The following is a 20856-nucleotide window of genomic DNA, read 5'->3' as shown; positions in this document are numbered from 1 at the left end:
CGCTGCTCCTCGCGGCGCTCCGCGGGGCCCCGGGCGGGCGCATGGGGACGGGCGCGGCGGCGCTGGGCCGGGCGGCGCTGGTGGCGGCGCTGGTGCTGCTCTACTACGGCTTCTCCATCGGCATCACCTTCTACAACAAGTGGCTGATGAAGGTGCGGGGCGGCGGGCGGAGGGGCGGCGGGCAGGCGGGCGGCGGCGGTGACGGCGGCTGTCGGTCCCGCAGAGCTTCCCGTTCCCGCTGCTCGCCACGCTGCTGCACCTCCTGCTCATCTTCGCGCTGTCGGCGCTGTGCCGCGCCGTGCTGCGCTGTCGCTCCGGGCGGCCGCCGCCGACGCTGTCCTGGGCCGAGTGGCTCCGCCGAGCCGCGCCCGCAGGTACGGGCGGGGATGGGGCGGCGGCTTTGGCCGTGGTTGTGTTGCGTGCGGGATGACGGCAAATACCTCCGGCCGGGGAGGTGTTCAGACGTCGGTAGCGTCTCCCTGAGCCTCCGCTGAACGGACCCAGCCCTCGGCCTCTCCTCGTGGGAGTCGTACCGCTCCGTTCATCTGTTTGTGGGTCTGTGCTGTGCTCCTGCCCTTGTGTTTCCCTTGTACCGGGGGCCCGGTGTTGGGCTGCGGCCCCACCAGTGCTGAGTAGAGGGCAAGGATCAGTTCTGTTGATCTGCTGGTGACACGTGGCCCAGAGGTGGCTTCCTTAGCAGCAAGGAGGGCACGCTGCTGCCCCGTGTTCACTGTGGTGCCCGCTGGGTCTCTAAGGTCTTCTGGAAAGCCGCCCTCCACCCGGGCAGCCCAGCACCACTGCTGCCTGGGGTTGTTCCTTCCCAAGTGTGATTACCTGCCCCTATCCGTAGTGAACTTCATTAGGTTTTCATGAGCAAAGCTCTCTGGCCTGTCAGGATCCCTCTGGGTGACTGCCTGACCCTCTGGTGCATCAGCAGCTCCCCCTGGGTTCACGTGAATTTACTGAGAGTGCACTTTGCCCCATCATCCAAATCTGTAAAGAAGATACTGAGCAGGTCTGGACGCAGTATTGACACCTGGGGTATCCTGCTCATTACTGCCCCCCAGCCGCACTCTGTACACTTATTGCTGCCCACTGGGCCGTGCTGTTCAGTCAATTTTTGATCTGGCTGACTGCCCATCCAGCCCATGCTTCAAGAGCTTCACCATGTGTATTTTCTGGGAGTCAGGAGTTTGGGAAGACAGTATCCACTGCTCCCCTCTCATCCATCAGGACAGTGATTTCATTATAGAAGCTTATCAGATTGGACAGGCAGGATTTCCCCTTGCTGAATCTCTGCTGACTACTACACGTGATTTTCTTCTCCTTCACGTGCCTGGAAATGGTTTTTAAGAATACCTGTTCCATGAGGTAATCTCAGCCTTTTGCTGTATGTACTGTGCCTGGAGTTGTTCCTTCCCAAGTGCTCCCTGCCCTCATCCTTGTTGAACTGTGTGAGGATTTTGTCAGCAAACCTCCCCGCCCTGTCAAGATCCCTCTGGATGGCTGTGTGAGCCTCTGGTAAACAAGCTGCTCCTCGCAGTCTTCTTCTGAGCCCAGCGTTTCTGTTATATTAGCAGCTTTCTCTGGTTGGAATTTAGTCTTTGGCTTCAACTTGAATCACAGGGAAAAGGATAGAAACAAAGCTGAGCATATCCAGGCTGTGCTGGTATTGAAAAGTTAGTGAGAAAAGAACCTTTCTTTTTTTTCTGGCTCTGCTCTATGTTTGTGGTCAGTTAGCAGAGTTTTCTGTTGTGGAGTGGAAGACAATTAATTTCAGAACGTTTTCTTTGATTCTTCAGCTTTGTCGACTTCCTTGGATATTGGGCTGAGTAACTGGAGCTTCCTGTATGTCACCGTCTCCCTGTGAGTACAGATCTCATCTTCCTTGGGAGTCATCTGGTGGGGTTTGGGAAGTGCTGCATTGGGGTCAGTATCTGGAGCTGCGTGTGGCCCGGTGGGGTTGGCATGCAGGAGCTGTGTTAGGCTGTCTGGCAGCTGCATAACACTGATCTCCTTCCCAATAGTGCTTCGCTGGGAAGGACTGCATTGGAAGATAATGATAACGTATTTTGGTCTTTGCAGCTACACGATGACCAAATCCTCTGCCATCCTCTTCATCCTGCTGTTTTCACTGCTCTTCAAGCTGGAGGAAATGGTAAGAGGTGCAGTGCTTTGAGGAGGCTGAAACTCAGGCGCAGGGAGGCATGAAATGCATGAGAAACATAATCGGAGCAGGAATGCTGTTGCATGGATGACTGAAAGAGTTAACTGTCTGTTCAGCTCTAAGAGACTTTGTAGTGATTTTGTGTTTGCTCTCACCCAGAGGGTGGCATTGGTGCTGGTGGTTGTGCTCATCGCTGGGGGGCTCTTCATGTTCACCTACAAGTCCACGCAGTTCAACACACAGGGGTTCATGCTGGTGCTCTGTGCCTCTTTCCTTGGGGGTGTTCGCTGGACTCTCACGCAGATCCTTATGCAGAAGGCTGAACTGGGTATGTAAAGAGCAGGAACTGGGAGGCAGTGCTGGCAAAAGGTGGGGAATAAGGAGGCTGTAACTTACTGCAGAAACAAACTCCTTGTGTAAGGGACAGCGTTCGAAACCTGGGATGGGGATCATCTGTTGGTGGGTAATAAGGATTCTTTGGCCTCTGCAGCAGCATCAGCCTGGGCATTGCAGAGAAGATTTCTATCTACATGTAGTACTAATAGCTCGAGGAACTGTTTACTCTGTGGCTTCTTGTTACCATTATTGATTCTCTTCTTGCAGGGCTCCAGAACCCCATTGATATCATGTTTCACCTGCAGCCACTCATGTTCCTGGTGCTCTTCCCTCTGTTTGCAGTGTTTGAGGGTGCGTGAGTTAATTAGGAAAAGCAGGGGTAGCTTAATAGAGCTGTTGGGAGTTTGCTTAGCTGATTCAAGATGATTCATGCAGAGAAGTGAACATCTGTGAACTTTACAAAGCAATCCTGGAGTTACAAGGACCAAGATATAATTGAAGTAGAATATCACAGAGCACATAAGAATTGTAGCTTGCCACGGTTGTGGAAATAAGGGGAATACTCAAGCTCAACTGAGCCTTTTGGGGGGGGTTCTGGGGGTTGGGAAGGGTTCTCTGCTACTCACTTTCTTGTTCCTAGGCCTGCCTTTGTCCATATCAGAGAGGCTCTTCCATTTCCATGAAGCAGGAGTGACGTTCTGTATGGTAGGAAAGCTGTTGTTGGGTGGAATTCTTGCCTTTGGTCTAGGCTTTTCTGAGTTCCTCCTGGTTTCCAGAACATCTAGCCTCACCCTTTCTATTGCTGGTATTTTTAAGGTAAGGCATGGTTCCTGTTCTAATATTAAAGGGCAAGTACTGAGTCACCCCTAACGAGCCTAATGTGGTGGGAACTTCCTTACAGCCTCAGAAGTCATCTCCTATGATTTTTATTCTCCTCACGCAGGAACTTGATGCTTTGACTTGCTGTCTTTGCAGTGAGGGCTCGTGTTCCCTGCTGCTCTGACAAAAAAGGGCAGAGAAATTAAATATGTTAAGATCCAAAGTTTGGTGGGATCTGGCAGAAACTAGAATGTGTGGGCCTCATGAGTGATGGAGGGTGTGGGAGGGAGGAGAGTTAAGAAGAACGTTTTCTTGCATCAGACCTGGATAAGGATAAAACCTCTGGTTTATCCTTACCCAGGTAAACCTCAGCCTGGTTTGCCATGTTCTGTCCTTCCTTGATGAGTGCAGTGCATGTATTTCTGAGCCAGTTGGTGATACGTGAAACTCAGCTATGTAGTAAACCTATAACTTCCAGATTAGATGAGTAGTTCAATCAGGGGACGTAAAACCCCCACTCTCAGTTTGACAGGTCGTTCTGATTCTGGAATCTGTTTTTAGAACTTTCTACACATGCAAGAACACTTGGTGGAAATCAGCAGCCTGACATCTTGATTTGGGCTTGAGCTGCAAAATAACTTATTCACATCACGTCAGGTCCTGTGCTGCCACTTGTCACGTTTTTTCTTTTCACAGGAAATCTGTGTTTTATTCCTTGCCACACACTTGCTGGGAGACCGCCTCAGCCTCTTGAACTGGCTTGGCTTTGCTGTCTGTCTGTCAGGAATCTCCCTTCATGTCATTCTCAAAGCCGTAAATTCCAGAGGTGATTCTGTTTTCAATACCTTTGTGTTTCTCTGTAGGCGTTTTTACAGTTTCACCAGGAGCTGCACCTGATTCCAGCTGCTTGCCAGCAGCAGGGTTGAGCTGGCTTTTAGTAAACGAGCTGTCTGCACGCAGGTGAGAAAACACTGAATCTACACAAAGAGACGCACTCTGAGCCTGACCTGGAGCTGCTGCTGCACCACGCTGAACATGGGGAGGAGGAAGAAGATGTTGGAACCCTACAACAACACTGAGTGAACGTGAAGCAGAGTCCCCTGCTCTGTACTTACCAGGTCTGTCTGACAACTGCCTAGGAAAGAGGTCCAAGATTCTCTGTCTTTGACTTTCCAAAGGGGAATGAGGGTCCAGTGGGAGTCCTGCTGTTGCACTGCAGTGTGAATGCTGCACAGAAAACAAGAAATATGCTTTGCTGGAGAGCAGACTTGGAAGATGAATCCCAGTTCAGCAGAAGTGAATGGTGAGACTGGGAAACGCTATAGAAAACTTTCTAGGGAATCCTGAAGGCTTTATATTGACATTGTAGACCATGAACTGCGGATCAAGTATGGACATATCTGGACTGCAGGCTGAGTGGTTCCAGGATGGTTTTAGTGGTGTTTAGGCTTTAGCTCCAAAGAGGAAGGTAGGTGCATCTTCCTGTGCTCATTTTGTGGTTCTGGCAAATAGGAGCTCCTGTCTTTGTGGGAGCAGATAATTGCATGTAATTCCCAAGACTTGTCCCAGTGAGAAGGGGCCTTTGTGCTTGGTGACCTTCATGTATGTATGTAAGAGAGGGATGCTTACCTATCTGCTGGTATTTGGGACCAATTAAATTCAGCCAAATTATGTTGGGCAGAGAAAGAACGAGGGTGCAGGGAGTCCTGCTGGCCCTACAGCCAAGGTGGCAGAGGGTGCACTTAGCTTGAGCAGTAAGCTTTTCAGAAAGTATGTGAGTATTTTTTATGTCTGGTTGGTTGGTTTTGGTGGTTTGGTTTTTATTTTCAATAAACTAGTTTTCTGATTCCCTACTGTCTGCACATTATGTAGCTGTGCTTCAGCAAGCAGAGATCACTTCTCTTTTGAACTTTCTCTCAGACCCACAGTGTCCTTTCTACTGCATGCCCAATTGATTTGGACAAATACTTGCTCATCAGCAGGTTGCTTGACCTCTAGGATTAGGGGTCCTGTTTGCCAGCTGAGGAGGATTTGTCTACCTTGATGTGCCAACAGGACCCTATATCCTAAGAACACGTAGTATTCTGTTTCACTGTTGGAACCTTATGTCTGCCCCAGTGGTTTGGGTCAGTGAGAGCTGAAATTTGGTCTGGGGAAATGGAATAGCGCAGGATTTAAGGTGTATCTATTGCCTTTATGCTGAGCCTGAAATGGGGTTGGGCAGCAGCTTTTTATTTTTCTCTGCCTGGCAGAATTTTCACCTCTCTGGCAGTTCTGTTTGCTGCGTGAGCTTGTAGAGTTTTTGAGGTGGGAATGACTTTGAGAACACTTCCCAAAGGTTCAGCGATGCAGGCTTTCTCTTGAGCGGAGCTGAGCATTGAAGTGAATTTGTCGTACTCTGAGAACCTGAAACATCTTGACTGGTTGCCCCTCCATTGATTTTACTCGGTAGCTTTGAGACAGGAGGCCTTTCTTGGTGTCTTTAATCAGGAGCATATCCGGAGGGGAAAAAAAAAATGGTTCTGAGGACAACTTTTGTTAATGCTGATCATTTTTCATGGTGTTCTAAAGGACCCTGGTGTCTTGCTTTAAAGCAGACAGCAGGTGGAGCAGCTACCTCATGCAAAGCTCCTGAAGCAGTGCTGGTGGCCTGGTAGCACCCCAGGGGATCCTGTGTGCCAAGTGGGACATGTCCTAGAGTGGGAATGGTTTGTTCTGTCACTGGCTGGATTTTTCCAATAGTTAGGGCTCCTGATGCTTCCACTGGGGTTCACCTGTTTGCCCTGCTGAGAGGTGTAAGCACCATCTTCTTTTGTAAGCACTAAATACTGTTTTTACATACTGGGGGGCAATGATGCTTTCTGCATGTGGGCTGTTAGCAGTGTTGCAGCTGCTCTTTGCCTTTCCCTTTTCCCTTTTCACTCTCCTTGGAACTTTCTACTCTTGGCTTCTTTTTACTGCGTAGTTCTTGGGGTTGGATTTCAGGTCCCTGCAAATCTGAGGTAAGGTGACTTTGTTCACAAAGATTTGCATCCCATATGGTGCTGAAAGATAAAATTTAATTGTGCCTGTGCAGGTTCTTGGGAGCTGTAGGGCTCTGCAGTCTGTTGCTTCCAGAGTTTCTTCTTTAAGGCGAAGGAGTTGATGCCCTGCAGCCTAGTGTCCAACATTTTGCATTTCTGACCTAGATACAACTTCTTGGTGACAAATGCATCACTGACATTTACTCCAGTTATATGTGCTGCTAATACCTGTTGGAACAGAAATAGTCAGGGCCTCCTGTTGTCGCTGAAGCTGTTGTAGATTTGGGTGTACAGTGAGAGGAGTGAGGTGGTCGTGCAGACCCTTCTCTCACCAGCCCTAAGTCAGGAGCTGCACATCATCTTTTGTGCCGTTGTGTTGGCACAGTTTGGTTGGCCTCTCTTTCCCAATGGGAGACTGTGAAGGTTGGACATGCTGGAATGCATGAGCGCTGCAGTGCTGAGAAGAGCTGTGTGTGTGGCAGCGTGGGTATGCCAGCACCTTAGGTGGGGAGAACATGCACACGTGTTCCTGCTGGGGAGGTCTGTGCAGGTCTGCACACACTGACACACAGCCAGGCACAGGAAATAGAGCGCTGTGGTTGAATATTGATGATGTTTGAACTAATTAACGAGTGGAAGCAAAGCTGGATGAATCTCAAAGGTGCTGCCCTCCTTCCACAAGTTGTGTCCTTGCCTGTAAGGCCAGGTTTTTACATGGACTCTGATTTTTGCTCCCTGCCTCCCCCCAGGAGGTCTCTTTACTTGAGCAACAGCTGCTTGCCTTCCTGCTGGTATTTCAACGCAGCAAACACTCTGAGGGCAAGGAGAAATCGTCCCTGCAAACCCCTTTGCACTTTCCAGTTCTCTGCCCAGAAAACAAGGTCTTATCAGCAAGCTTACTGTCAGGGCTCACATGCATTTGTGGTTTTTGCCATGGCAAATTCTTGCCCCTACTTCAGTGCCAAGGCTCTCCCTTTCAGCACTGCGGTGTTGAGGTTTTGGTGTTCACAGCCTTAAGTCTCTGCGCTCCAAGGGTGGTGAAGAACCTTTGCTCCTAGTCTGCACCCCGTGCATGGGAATGACACCTCTTTGTGCAGTCACGCTTACCTGAGAGGTAGGTTGGGAATGGCCTTATGGGCAGAATTGTTTGTCTTGTTTTGCATTAGGAAAGGTGATGGAGCCAAAACAGGGCTGTCTGAGAGTTAAGAAAGCGGTGGTGGTGGCTTTTGCTTCCCTCTCCCAGGTGGTCTTCTTTCTGGCAGGAGCAGGGAGGAAGGTCTGTGAGGCTGGCTGGAGCTGTGCTGCCCTGCCTGGCCTTGAGGCAACACCCAGTGGCTGCCCTGCTCAGGACCTTGCTGGGAGCAGAGCTGCTGCTGCTGCTGCCTTGTGGCAACTTGCCCAGTGAAAAGTAGCAGAATTGACCGTGCAATTGTTAATGAAAATCACAAGCAGAAAAATGTAGCCAAGGCCTGTGATTGCACTAATTGGTGGCATCCTCATGAATGTGCCTAGAGCCATTCTCCTGATCTCTGCCTAGTAATTCTTCTCATGTCATGTTTCAGCATCTCCTGTGTGAGGCAGACCCTGCCTGGCGGATGTGATAAGTGTGGAAGTTGATGTAGAGCTGCTCCTTTGTGTTCAGATGTTGAAAGTTTTCAGTGGAACAATCTGTGGAGAAGGTGTTGGAGTTGGTGCTGGGTATTGCAGCCTTGCATTCTCCATCTGTGAGATGAGCTGGAACAGCCCAAGCCAAGCAGGAACTTCTTGGATTCTCTCAGCAGGCACCACTGCCAAGAGCTCAGTTCTGTTTTCTCAGGTAGCTCCTGTGTGGGTACTGATTGCATTGAGGGCCCCCAAAGCCATCTCTTCCCTAGGCTGAACAAACCTGGCTCCCTGTGCTTTTCCTTCCAGAGCAGATATTCCAATCCCTGAATGCCTTGCTGGTTCTCTACTGAACTCATTTTAATTTGTCTGTGTCTTTTCCTGTATTGGGGGGAAGTTAGGTGCAGTATTCTTCATAGGGTTTACAAAATATGGGTACAGATGGATCATCGCTTCCCTTGACTTATCACCTGCTGGGTAGCTAGCAATTAAAATGCCAGTGTGTGTAGCTGGCTCATGTTTAATGTCTTGTTTCCTGAGATGCCCTGGTTCTCTTCGTAAGAGGAGCTGGAAAGCCAGGGGTAATCCTGCAGGCACTTGGACAGAGTGCTAGGCTGCCCTGATAGGCTGCTGTTGTGGCACAGATACCACAGGGGTATTCCCTGTGCTAGTGTGAGTTTAAAAACTATGGTTTTGGAAGACTTGACTTGCAAAATTGTTAAGACAGGGACAGTGACATTGGAGTCAGGCCTGAAAGAGGAGGGGTGGGCAAGAGCATGTGGCATACTGCTGTCACTGGGCTGGCATGGCTGACAGCTGTCCAGATTCTGGAACGGGTGCAGATTGGCCTTGCTATAATAAGCTCTGCAGGCAGGGTCTACTCCCAGCTCTCAAAAGCCTGCAGATCCTCAACTTTTTCTTGTCCTCTGCATGTTCTATGGAGCTGGATGCTCCTTCTGCCCAACACTTTCCTCCAAATTTGTTTCTTGTGAGAGAAAACGGCAAACCCAGCATAGCTTTTGCCCTGGGACAGGTCTTTGGCTTCCTTGACACAAGTGCACTGCGAATATTCTCCCCAGTTTCCTTCCAGGAAGTTGTCCTCAATCTGCCAGTGCTCCTCAGCATCTGACCGCCTACCTGTGCAGGGTGCAGCTTGCAGGATTCCCCTTGAAGCTCTCATTCTTCCCTACATCTGTATTCTTTGATGTTCGTCAGCCTCGCCCTTCCTGTTAACACTCTTATCAGAGCCCACAGCTGAACTCCCCTGCTGTTGGCACAGGGAGGGGAGGCAGTTCTGCACTGCAGTCTGATGGGCTTTGGTGGTGGGTAGTAGGAACAGTGTGATGAGAAAGGAGCCCATGTGTGGGGGGGAGGGCCTGGAGGAATATTCTTGTTACCTGTCCTCGCACCAGCCTCAGAAAGGAAGCCTTGCTCCCACCAGGGGTGACCCCAGCCATCCCAGTAGCCATCCTAGTAGTAGTGCTGTCCATTGTGGGTTTGGGCAGAGGTGGGCACTGATCCCGGGTCCGTCCCCAGGTGGCAGGTGAGACCAGGGGCTCAGAGCTCCCTTCACACTGTGCTGCTGGACCTCGTGCTGCCAGCTTCGTGGATTCTAAGGCCTGAAGTGACTGTTCAGTTATCCGGGGGCCCTGTGTAACTCCAAGTGAGAAATGCCATTATCTTCTTTAGCCTGTAATGAACTCAGTATCTCTCAGCTGATGTATTTTCCATGACAGGATGGAGGATGCTAGGAGGCAGAGCAGATGGCACTTCCCTGGTAGCGTGGCCCGGTGCCGTGTTTCCTATTTGCACTTGCTTGACTACAAGCTCCAGCCTCTTTTCTTCACAAAGTTAAAGAGCTCTTTCACACCAAGTATTTTCTCTCTGTGAAGTGCTTACAATCAAATCACCTCTCAGGCTCCCTTTTTGGTGAGATAACAGACTGAACTCTTTCATTCTGTCTCTGGCAAATGTTTTTTCCAGCCTCCAAATCACATTTGTCATTCTTCTGTACATCCTACTTTTTTTTTTTTTTTTTTTTTTTTTTTCAAAATCCCTTTAGAAATGTGGGCACCAGAACAGATCGTCAGTGCCATCCCACTCACCACAACCATCCACATCTCTTCTTTCCCCACTAATAGCATATGCAGGAGACAGAGTGCTCTGTGTAGAGCAAAAAAAGGACTCTGTGGCCCGTGAATGACTGATTTCCCCTCTGCCTGATATTAGCCCAGGTAGGTCAGTCTCACTGTCATTGCCCACTGTCAAACCCACCAGGTTGGCAGGTCACGGAGGGTAAGAGAACAAAGAACAGTGAGTTTTTGCTGGGAATTGTATATACTTGTTTCCATCATTGGTACTTGGCCCTTGGTTTAGCTGCCTTCCCCACTGCCATATCTTCCATGGAAAAGCAAGCAAATGGAGGCTTTAAACAGAGAAGAGGAGGGGAAGGCATCTGACCAGAAAAAGACACAGAAAACAAGGAATGAGAATGGTGAGAGATGCAGTTGGGTGTACAGCTAGAGGGCATGAGTGCAAGAAGTCATTCTGTCCAGCATTGAAAGGGCTTTGGTGGGGCACAGAACTGTCCTACAGGACCCCCTCTAGCATACGTAGCCCTGCCATCTGAGTTGCTCTTCTCAGCTTTGCAGGACTGGGTGATTGCTTTATCAGAGCTGCTTACGTTAACAGGCAGTAATGGGCACCTGTGCTAAAGAGCCTGCTTTAGATTACTGCTGAATGCAGATCAAACTCTCCACAGCTGGGAGATTACGAGGGGGAGGAGTGGTAATGCTTACGTTTACTCTGTCTTTCCAGCAGGTGCTCCTCTTCCCCCAGGGCTGAAGCATTTTTGGTGTTTGTTTCTTGTGCCTTAAATCTGCAGTGGCACCAGCCAGGGCTCCATGGGGAGCGTAGCTGCGTGCTTCTCAGGAGCATAGACAGGCACAGCTCACGCAGTGCTCATCTCTATTCTTTGTCACGTGGGTGTTTCTTACAGAAGCTTCTGCTAAAAATCTTACCTTGAATGGTGAAGGTGTGAGAGGAATTTGGCCCTTGGCTGTTCCCTTAGCCCCCCGTGTCACCAGCTGTGGGTCTCTCCCCCTAGCATACAGCTCCCTTGGCTACTGCTGCATCAGCACTCCCTGTGCACTGGGTTCAGCCCCTTTCTGTTGCCATTTGTCATTTCTGATCCAGTAAATAACAGCACAGTGAGGGACTGATGTAGATTGTGGGTAGGAGCCCTGATGTAAGGAAAGAAGGAAAAATGGAGAGTCTCTGCAGAGGGAGAGCACTGGGCTGTGTGATGGAAACACAGAGGGTTGGCTGCAAGCACCTGAGGATAAACCATGCTGGTATTTCAGGAGTGCAGCAGCCTAGTGGATCCCAGGTGGTGAGGAGTCCTGCTCCATGTGGGAAGCAAGGCCTTTGTAGGCTTCACTACAGGACTCCTGTCCCACAGTTCTGAGAACCATACCTTGAGCAGTAATAAATTGACTTAAGCTGCACTGCTCACCCTTGGCTCTGTCTCTGCAGGCTGCAGTGCTCTGGCAGAATCCCATAAGAGGCACCCAGTGTCTGTTGCAGGGGACTGCAGCAGCTGTCCCACTGCCACGTACATCCAGTGCTCACATAAGTGGCAAGAGTGGGTGCAGAAGGAGTTAAATAGTGCTGGGAAAATTGGTATTTAATCCAGCACTGTCCCTTCTAGCAAACCTAGATGGGAAAATGCCTCCCTGTTGGAAACGGTGCCTCTCAGAAATGGAAATGCAGGATGGCTGGGGATTAGGGTGCCTATCGCTGGAAATGGGTTTCTTATCGTCTCTGTGTTGAATTGGTGGGACAGCCTCTGAAAATTGAATTGCCTTCCCTGTTTCTGTCTCTGCCTCCTGTGCATCCCTCCTGTGCTGTAGCTTTGCACTTGCTTTCCTGCCTCTGGTCTCCCTTGTCCCTACTCTCAGCAGAGCAGTGTCTGTCTGCAAAGCGTTCACGTCTGTGGAGAGGTGCTGCTGTGGGCAGGGCTGGCTGCATTAGGAGGGCTTCATCCTTGGGACTCCCAAGGCCGGGATAAAGACCCTTTCCAAGCTTCCTTCCAACTCTGCAAGGACAGTAGAGGCAGGGCCTGACACGGGGCAGTGCGCGAGGAGGCTTGGGATGATCAGAAGACATCAGACACAACTGGAAAGGAGGACTAGTGGTGAGCAGCTGGGGGAGAAACCAGACTGAACATGCAGCAGGAAAGAGACTGGCTGACTTCTCATGAGACAAGAAGCAGCCTTGATCCCAGGGCTTTGCTGTGCCATGCAGAGGTGTGGCATCCCACATCTTGGGCTGTGACTGTGGTGGTCATTCGTCCTCATTCCTCCTTGCAGCTTGTCTGTGGTGCGAAACACGTGCCACAAGCATCATCTGTACACAGCTCTGTGCTGCTTCCAGGCAAACCCACGCAGCGTGGCTGTTCAGTGCACCTGTATCTTTCTCTGCCACCTGTGGATCTTGCAAAGAAAAAATGATGGAGCAGACATTATGGGAGCCAGCACAGAGCTGTCCCTGTGTCACCTGTGGATACTGAGGGTCACCCAGCTGGGCTGTGCCTGGCCTGGATGTGCATTTTATCACCTGGGGCTCTCACAGCCCCTCGGGTGTGTGGTCATGTGTTTAACAACTATTAAAGCAACTTCTGTTTCATTTTGGGCTAACGCTGATAAATCAAGGTGACTTTGGGGAGAGAAATAATTCCTTTCCTCGGATTTGCATAATCCTGGCTGGTGATATGATAATGGTGTTTGTTAAAGACAGGACACAATAAATTAATACTGTTAAGTTGTTGCTGCAATCTGCAAAGCAGGTAATTCACTGTGGGTGCAAAGGAGAGAGTGAGTGCTGCAGGCACGGCCATAGCCTCTGTCCTCAGGTTTCACTATGTGCACCTGGGTTCACTGACGTGGTGCTGCAGGACAAGTGAGGAAGAGCTGGTGTGATGCATAGATAGAGAGGGGTGCTTGGTAGAGGTGCATTGGAGTCTCACTCGTTCCCTGGGCTGCAGCTGCAGTTCCAGAGCCATCCTTGCATGTCATATCCCACTGGAATCCTAATGCACCATTTATCTCTGCAGCTTCACAGCTCTATTAGAAGGAAAATGCTGTGTGGGAGCCAGAGCTGGGTTTCAAGCTAATTGGATTCTATGTCTCCGTGGTTTCCCATGTAGGCAGGCAACAGGGATTAGTTGTAGTGCTTCTGAGGAACAGAGGAGAGTTGAGGATGACCTGCATGGGGATTTCCTCCTGCATAACCCCTGCTGCTAGCAAAGGACTTTTTAAACAGGCTGTTGAGGTGGAAGGGCTGGGAGCAGCATGTCCTTAATCTTTGGTAGTGTTGCCGCCTGAATTTCGTGTTCTCTTCCTAATTCTTTGAGCCAGGTGCTGTTCACTTTCCAGAGAACAAACCAGCTCAACCAGACTCCTGGTACTGTTCTGGTCTCTCCTGCTAGCCCCTTGTAGGGGAAACCAGATGGAAATCAAACTGTTGGTGTCTCCAGAGCACAACTAACCACCTGCCAGAGTTACTCCCCTTTGCCTCCCTGCTCCCAAGCCTAGCTACTGGCTGGAAGCAGTGCACATCAGATATCCATCTTCCCCAAGTTCCTAGTCTGCCAGGGGAGGAACGGAATTCACCTCATTAACATAGATTTATTCCTGTATAAACATTTCATTGCTTTAATTGCAAACCAGTCATACTGCAGGCAGTGGTGGCAACACCTCCATTTACACTGAGCATTGGAGGCAGCAGGGTATGTATGGCACGTGTCTGAGTGCGTACAGGTAGGACGTGCCATGGTGTCTGCATGCAGAAGCGTGTGCTGTGCAACGCAGTGTCAGCTGGTCTGGGTAAGTGGCCCTTCTTCCTGGCAGTAGTGAGGCCCTGGGGCCCCATCCAGCTGAGCACCAGTGCAGGAGGATGCACCCAGGCAATGGTCTGTTGGACTGACAGCTCTGTATGTGCAGAGGGGTTCTTGACAGCCTGCTGCTGCATTTCATGCTCTCTGCTCTCCCACGTTCTCACCCAAATGTTAATTTTACGGATGCCTTTATAAATCTCACCGTTTTCTCCTGTTCATGGGCTTCATAGATTTCATCATGCTGAGAGATGGCACTTCTGGCCTCTGGTACCAAGCTATCAATTTAATACTCTGAGTGTAATAAAAAACATGGGATGGTATTAAGTCACAATTACTCTGCTGCTCTTTGCTGTAACTCCTCCTGTTCCATCTGAAAACCTGGGATCCAGAGTACGTGCATCAGCTGCTGGCAGAGCTGCATGCACAGAGCAGCCAGCACCTCCCAGCTTGGAGCTGCCCGTTTCCCAAACTGTGAGCTGCTCTCCTGCTTGCCAAGAATACAGAGGTATCCCTGCTTCTGTCAGACCAGACCATGTAGATGTTGAGATTGCTGCCTTTCAGAGAGTGCTTTTCCAGGTCTGTTGAGTAAATGTGGACCTGTAAGAGTCATTTTTTTTCTATTCTGTTCTGCTGGTTTGTGAAGTTGGGACATTTCTCATACAGAAGGCTCCTACAGCAGCCCAGCCGCAGGGTGCAGTGCGTGCCCAGGTCCCAGCTGACCTATCACTCGAAGAGCGACAGCAGATGGATGTGAAAAGCCTTTAAATTCAGCACATGATCAATGCTAAACCGATCTCTTGGAGTCCTTTATAAGATTGCCCCAGCCTCATGCATCCAATTGTAACAAAAAAATCAGTCAGCACGCTGGGGAGATGTGAGAAATGCGGTAGATCCCATTTAGGATGCAGAGAGCCAGAGTAAGTAACTTCACATTGTTTCTTGCAGTAAATAATTTATTCAGCTTACATTTTGGTTTATTGCCCCTGCCCCCACCAGCTCCCTTCTACCAGTTTCCTTCTTTTGTCCTGAAATTCCCTCGCTGGATCATTTCTGTCGCTGTGATTCCCTGCCACACACATGGGCGTTTGTGCACATGCAGTGGCACAGATCTGACCCAGTTCAGCTTCTGCTGGTTGCCGTTTATCGGGGCCAGCAGTGCTGGAGCAGGGATGCTGCCTTTTCACCCAGCTTCCTCACCCCGGGCTCTTCCCCACCACTGCTTTTACACGGTGTCAGAATGCGTTAATGAAAACGTTTGGAATGCGTTAGCAATGCTAATAGTATTGCTGTACTAATTAGGAATGCCATTCGAACGAACTCTCGCTTAACGATACAAATTACCAGCCAGCCAGGCGCAGAGCGAGGGCTGCAGCTGCTGCATGGAGAGCAGCGATTACGGGGTGTGAAGCTCTGGCACGGGGCCTGGCAGCAGAATGAGGCCCTGGGCTTCTCCGTGCTGTCAGAGCCAGGAGGAACCCTGCAGCGGGCGCTCTGCATCTGGGCCAGGGTGCATGGTGGGCTCTGCCCTGATTGCACAGCTTTTCTGGTGCGAGCTCCGGTGGTACTGCTGAACCAGATGGCCTGTGTGTCGATGCAAGTTGCTGCAGCTGCATAAAGAACAGTTTGACGTGAGTCCCTGCCATGGGAAGGAGCTTGTCTGGCCCTGTTAGCAGTGGCAAGGCTTTACTGCAGCTCCAAAGCCCTTGGCAGCTCCTGGGCATCCTGCTTCTGGGAAGCTTGGTGGAAAGGGCTGATTACAAATAGGCAGGTGTCCCCAGAGCTGAAAATTGTGGTTGGGAAGAGCATCACCTGCATAGCCTTGTCCCCAGCCTACTCCTGTGTGTTGCTCCTGGCTGCACTGAAGACACGACGCAGATTGAAAAGGCTCTCAGCAGAAACCATTTGGTGCCTGAGGAAACCAGAACCCTGCAGACACCTTTCATGGAGTGGTTTTGTTGGAGACAGGTGGATGCTGAGAGGATCCAACCCCACCTTTGGTTCTGTTTACCTCTGGTTGCTGCGAAGGGCAGGAGAGTCAAAATCAGGGGCTGTGGTCTGTTTGCCAGACCCAAATGGCACCTTCAGGAGTGGATCTTCAGACCTTGTGCAACCTTCATGGGCTGTTTTACTGCTCCTTCCAGCCAGGCAGCAGGTGACCTTTCGGAGAGAAATGATCCCAGCATCAATGTGATATTTTGCGTGCTGTCCCCTTGGGAATCGGTAAGTATTTATAGGCCAAATCTGAGTTATTCTAATCCTTTGTTTTGTGATGTGCTGGCAAGGTGTCACCATCTGGAGGTCGGGGGCTGCTCTGGGTGTTCTGGATCCAGACCAGAATGCCTGAAATGCCTTTGGAGCACTTACTGGGCCTTGGTCCAACCAGAGCTGATGCTAATGGTGCAGAGCACTGCGTAGCCCTGTAGGTGAGAGCTGTGGCACTCAGCACCTCTACAGCCATTCTCGAGTCTCTGACTTTGCTTTCTGTTCAAGGAAACGCCTTGGCTTGACCCCATCCTCTCCCTGTGGGATCAGGCATGCCATGCCCATGGGGCTCTCTGCTGGCAGACCCTCAGTGGCAGCAGCCAGTGGTCCAGGGCCTCTCACGGCCGCGTCAGGCAGCACTGACAGCCCTGGTGTGAAATAAGACGAATGGGCTGAAGTTGGTGAAAATGATTCTAATTTATAATCTACTGCTTTGTGGAGCTCCCCAATTAATTCTCTGTAGATACATAAGTAGGCCACATGTTTGCTTTGCTTCAAGTGTAATAAACATTACGCTCTGTCCTCTGCTTTTGGTGCTGGTTCCTGTCAGAGCGTTAGTCCCTATAGCTAATTTCTCACACCTGTCTCCCAGGCTCCTGGGAGCTGGGCTGAGCACAGGGAGGAAATGCCAGGCTGCAGGAAACTTGTGGCATGGAGAGATAAATTGCTGATCAAAGGGCTAGCACACAGTGCCTCTGAATATTTAGTTGCAAGCGAGGCAGCCAAACCCACTCAGGAAAGAGCTTTGTTCTTGAAGAGCTGTTTGCCTGGCTCTGCTCTGCAGCAGTGAGCAGCTGGGGTGTGGTGGGGCGATGGGATCAGCTCTCCTCCGAGCCGTGCAAAGGAACAGATTTTGGGGTGTGACAGCAGTAAGGGGCTGTACTCAGCTGTTGAGGTGGGAAGGGTGCCAGACGGTAGGTGGGACGTTCCCCTAAGATGGTAAGAGTGCTCGGGTTGAGGTGGCAAGTTCTGATGAAGAGACAAGCACCAAATTTTGCTGGATGCGTGACCTTCCTGCTTGCCCTGGTCTTTAGCTGCCCAGAGACCTTCCCCAGACCTTCATCTGCATTCCGCACCCAGCAAGAAACCATCACCATTGTTTACTTGCACCAGTTTGCTCAGTACCCTGACCTTGCTCTGGTGCTCTGTCAGTTCATTGGGTGAGGAAGCACAAAGCTGCTTTGCTTGTAGGGATGGATTTGAGGGAGGGTGAACAAACAAATTGCCACGCTGCCCGCAGGTGCCAGTGAGCACCTGTTCCCAAGACATAGAGCACAGTCTGGGTTTGGGTCCAGAGCACTGGACATGGAGAGCTAAAGCACTACAGCAGGAGGATGAACAAAGCTCTTGAGACTGTGCAGCTGGCTGGAGGCATTTGTGTATGTCCCACGGCAAAGCAGCATTGCCCTTGGGTGCCTGCTGCTCACCCTATCCCCAGCAGCCAGCTCCTGGCAGCTGCAGAGTACGTTTCCAGCCCTGAGATGGAGTGTTTCTCCCCCATCAGTCCAGTTTGGTTCAGGAGTGATGGAGCACTCACAGCAGGAGTGAGCTGAGGCTGCTGGGCAGCCAGGCTGCTGGAGCATGACTTTTTAAATGCTTTCCATTACAGCTCTCTGTAGCTTGTGTCTCTCCAGAGCTGCTTTTTGCACAGCAGGGGGATGGAACTAGGTGATCCTGAAGGTCCCTTCCAACCCAAGCCATGCTGTGATTCTATGGTCTTAGCAAACGGGAGCTTTCAGATTACATTGCCTCAAGGGCAGCTCCGGGCTCCTTGAATGTGTCCCTGGGGAGAGCTGCTCTGCACCTTGGTTTGCGGACCCCTAACACCTCTGCAGAGGCTGTGTCAAGGTTCTGGCAGTGGGGAGGGAGAGGGCAGTCTCCTATGGAGGAGGACTGTGCATTTCAGCTTCTTTCTTAGCCCTGCTCTGCTTCCTCTATTCCTGTCTCCTGCTCTTTCCTTACCACAGTGACATCACAGAGAGAAGACAAGGGACTGCAAGGAGTTGGAAGAGGTGTCAGAGCTGAGCATCCAGGGCCCACCAAGCCCAGGACCTTCCTCAGCCCTAGGTTCACTCATCTTTGTCCTACCTGCTCATACTCAGAGAGCTGCCAGCACGGTGCTTGCACCCAGCATCCCCATCCTGGCCTGGCTCCTGTCCTGAATATATTTTTGCATGTTATGACTCAGAGGTTTTTAAATTTAATGGGTTCTTTTTTTCTTGCTTGCTTCTTAGCACCTGAACTGGATCCTCTCTGAGCTGCTGCCAGCTCCAAGGGATTACAAGTGAATAATTCAGGTTCGATGCTGTTTGAAGTTTCAGGGAAGGAAGTGCCATGTGAGGCCTGCTCCCCACACCTGTCCCAGGGCTATGCTGCTCCAAAAGCAATCTCAAGAACACCCTGAGGAGCCACACTGAACATTTCTGTGTGGATGTTGCCTTCCCAGCTCCTGGCAGCCTGGACTGAGGCTGTTTGTACAGGAGCAGCTCCCCAGCATCAGAAGATTGCTGCAAGGCTTGAGAGTGCCATGGAATGAAGTGCAGCATCCTGCTTGACAGCCTAGGTCCAGGAGGGGTTAAATGGCAGACTGTTGTGTCTGTTCCAGCTGCAATGAAGCATAGAGAAGAAGGCAATGGACAAACATGACCTGCTGTAAAGAAATTTACAACTGAACGTAAGTCAAAAGCTGAATGGCTGTCAGAATCTGGGAGTTCTTCTGTGACAAAGATGGTGGGAGCCACATCCATGGGCACTCATGTTTGGCAGCTTGTTCTCAAATGGCCTTCAGAGAGGTTTCCGCAAGCAATAGTTTGTGTTGAGAGAGGGAAAGAGAGGGATAGCACAAAGGTTCTCTTTGAATTTCAGAAAGACTCCTAGGCATCTTTGGAGGAATGGTGATGATCACAGAGGGACTATACTTTGTCTCAAGGGGTCCCTGCTGCTAGAAAATGCCTCTGGGGGTCTGTCCTGGATGAGGCAGTGCTTTCCTACCCCACTGCACTGCTGCTCAGACACTTCTCTTTTCAAACAGCACTCACAGATCGCCTGTTGCTATTGAAACTCCTATGGCACCGATGGCAGAACCAGGAGGAATGAGGCATTGGGAGCTGCTATCCAGCCAGTGCCTTCGTGCTGCTCTGCTGCTGAACAGAGCTGAGTTTGGGTTTGCTGCTGCCGGCACCTTTGATCCTCGGGCTGAGGGCTGCAGGCGTGGCTGGAGGAGGAAGGGGTTTGCAGTGCACTGAGTGATGGAGACGCAGAGGGTTTGGCCGAGGTGCTCATCTTTGCTGAGCACAGAGCACAGCTCTGCTCGGCTCTGCAACCCCTCGGGGTCAGGAAGCAGAGCTCTTTGCATCCCAGGGATGTGTGTTCCCATCAGTGCTCTCCACGGCCTGTGTTTGCATAACGCCAGGTGTTGCTGCTTCTTGAGACGAGGGACACAGATACGCTGGGAAATTATTTTTAACCTCCTGCAATTTGCTGTTCAGAAAGATGTCACATTTGTCAGGGCTGGTTCATAGCAGCCGCAGTGGAGGCAATCTTTCCTCATATATACACCTCTTTTGTAAGGCGGCTCTCACAAAATGTAAGTATGATCTTTGATGGCTTCTGAGAGCTCTTGGAAGAACTAACAAGCGTATCACAGGGTCCAGCATTAAACCCTTCCCTGCTGGGATGCAGTTGAGAACGGAAACTATCAGGCAGTTTGAGATCCATTTAACAGCAATTAGTGTAGATGAAAGAAACGCTAACGTGAAAGCGCCAGTCTCTGTGTGTAGGGTCAGAGGAGGAGAGAAACGTGGAAGAGAAAATATAAACGTGACAAAACGTGGTTATGTATCCCATGAAACAACGACTTCCTGTAACTTTTTTCATGCGAGCAGAAGCCAATCAGTCTGTGACATGATTGAAGACCTGCAGTAAAACCGTGGAGCTGACAGAATTGGAATTCTGTATGTGGTATGAAAGGAAAGGCAAGCATCCAATGAATGAGAGCCAGAAGCTGCAACAGCAGAAGTCTGGACAGGAGGACTGCCCTTTGGAAAGGAGAAATCACCTCTGGTAACAGATATGGAGCATTTACAGAAAGCAGGAGTATTTCCCAGGAAAATCCCAAGTTATAGCAAATGTGGCCCTAAAGTACATCCGAAAACTGTGACTCAGAATCTGTTCTTCAAGGCTGCATCTTCTGGAGGACTCTAGGTAAAAGCGTATTGTGGACTTCATGCTGTGAAGTGCTGTATGAAATGCAGAGGTCAGGTTGGCTTCGGAGGGGCAGGTGGGGTTGGTAGTGTGGTAGCCCTGGAAAAAGGAAAGGAAGGAATACAGAACAGCTAAACTTCGTTCTGTGGGCAAAGGGCAAGGTGGGCTACATTTCAGTCTGTTCTAGAAGTACCTACACTGGTAGGTCCTACACTCGTGACTCGTAGGAGAGATGACACAATTTGCCATTTGGAAATACTCATGTTTGTTATACGTTAGGATTGTTCCCTGGATCCTGGTTACTGAGTGAGCTCGACATGGTGCTCTTGTGCTGTGCCTTTGGGGAGGCTTGGGTTCCTGCAGCTGCACACATGTAGCATGAAATGATTCACAGGGAAATCTGTTAGCAGAGACAGAAGAAAAACACATGGCGCAAGGAAAGCGTATTTCAAAGGCAGCTCTCTATGAGAGGGGCTGTAGGAGCCAAGGAGTTCACCAGGCATGCACAGACATCTGTTAAAAGGCGGTGGATCTGTTGGCGACGGCTG

At 50.5% G+C, this 20856-nt stretch overlaps 1 protein-coding gene across 1 annotated transcript; it reads left to right on the top strand.

The window, feature by feature from the left end:
• Positions 1 to 41: 41 nt before the first annotated feature.
• On the top strand, positions 42 to 4401 carry SLC35H1 (solute carrier family 35 member H1; the record flags this gene model as incomplete). Its single annotated transcript, XM_079543614.1, has 9 exons — positions 42 to 152; positions 224 to 374; positions 1803 to 1866; positions 2086 to 2158; positions 2327 to 2495; positions 2771 to 2854; positions 3144 to 3319; positions 4019 to 4148; positions 4283 to 4401. 9 exons carry the CDS (start codon positions 42 to 44, stop codon positions 4399 to 4401), a joined length of 1077 nt encoding a protein of 358 aa, XP_079399740.1.
• Positions 4402 to 20856: the final 16455 nt, after the last annotated feature.

The sequence above is a fragment of the Tetrao urogallus genome (genome assembly GCF_951394365.1).
Source record: "Tetrao urogallus genome assembly, chromosome: 16".
NCBI classification, from domain to species: domain Eukaryota; kingdom Metazoa; phylum Chordata; class Aves; order Galliformes; family Phasianidae; genus Tetrao; species Tetrao urogallus.
This window is presented reverse-complemented; position numbering and strand designations above follow the sequence as displayed.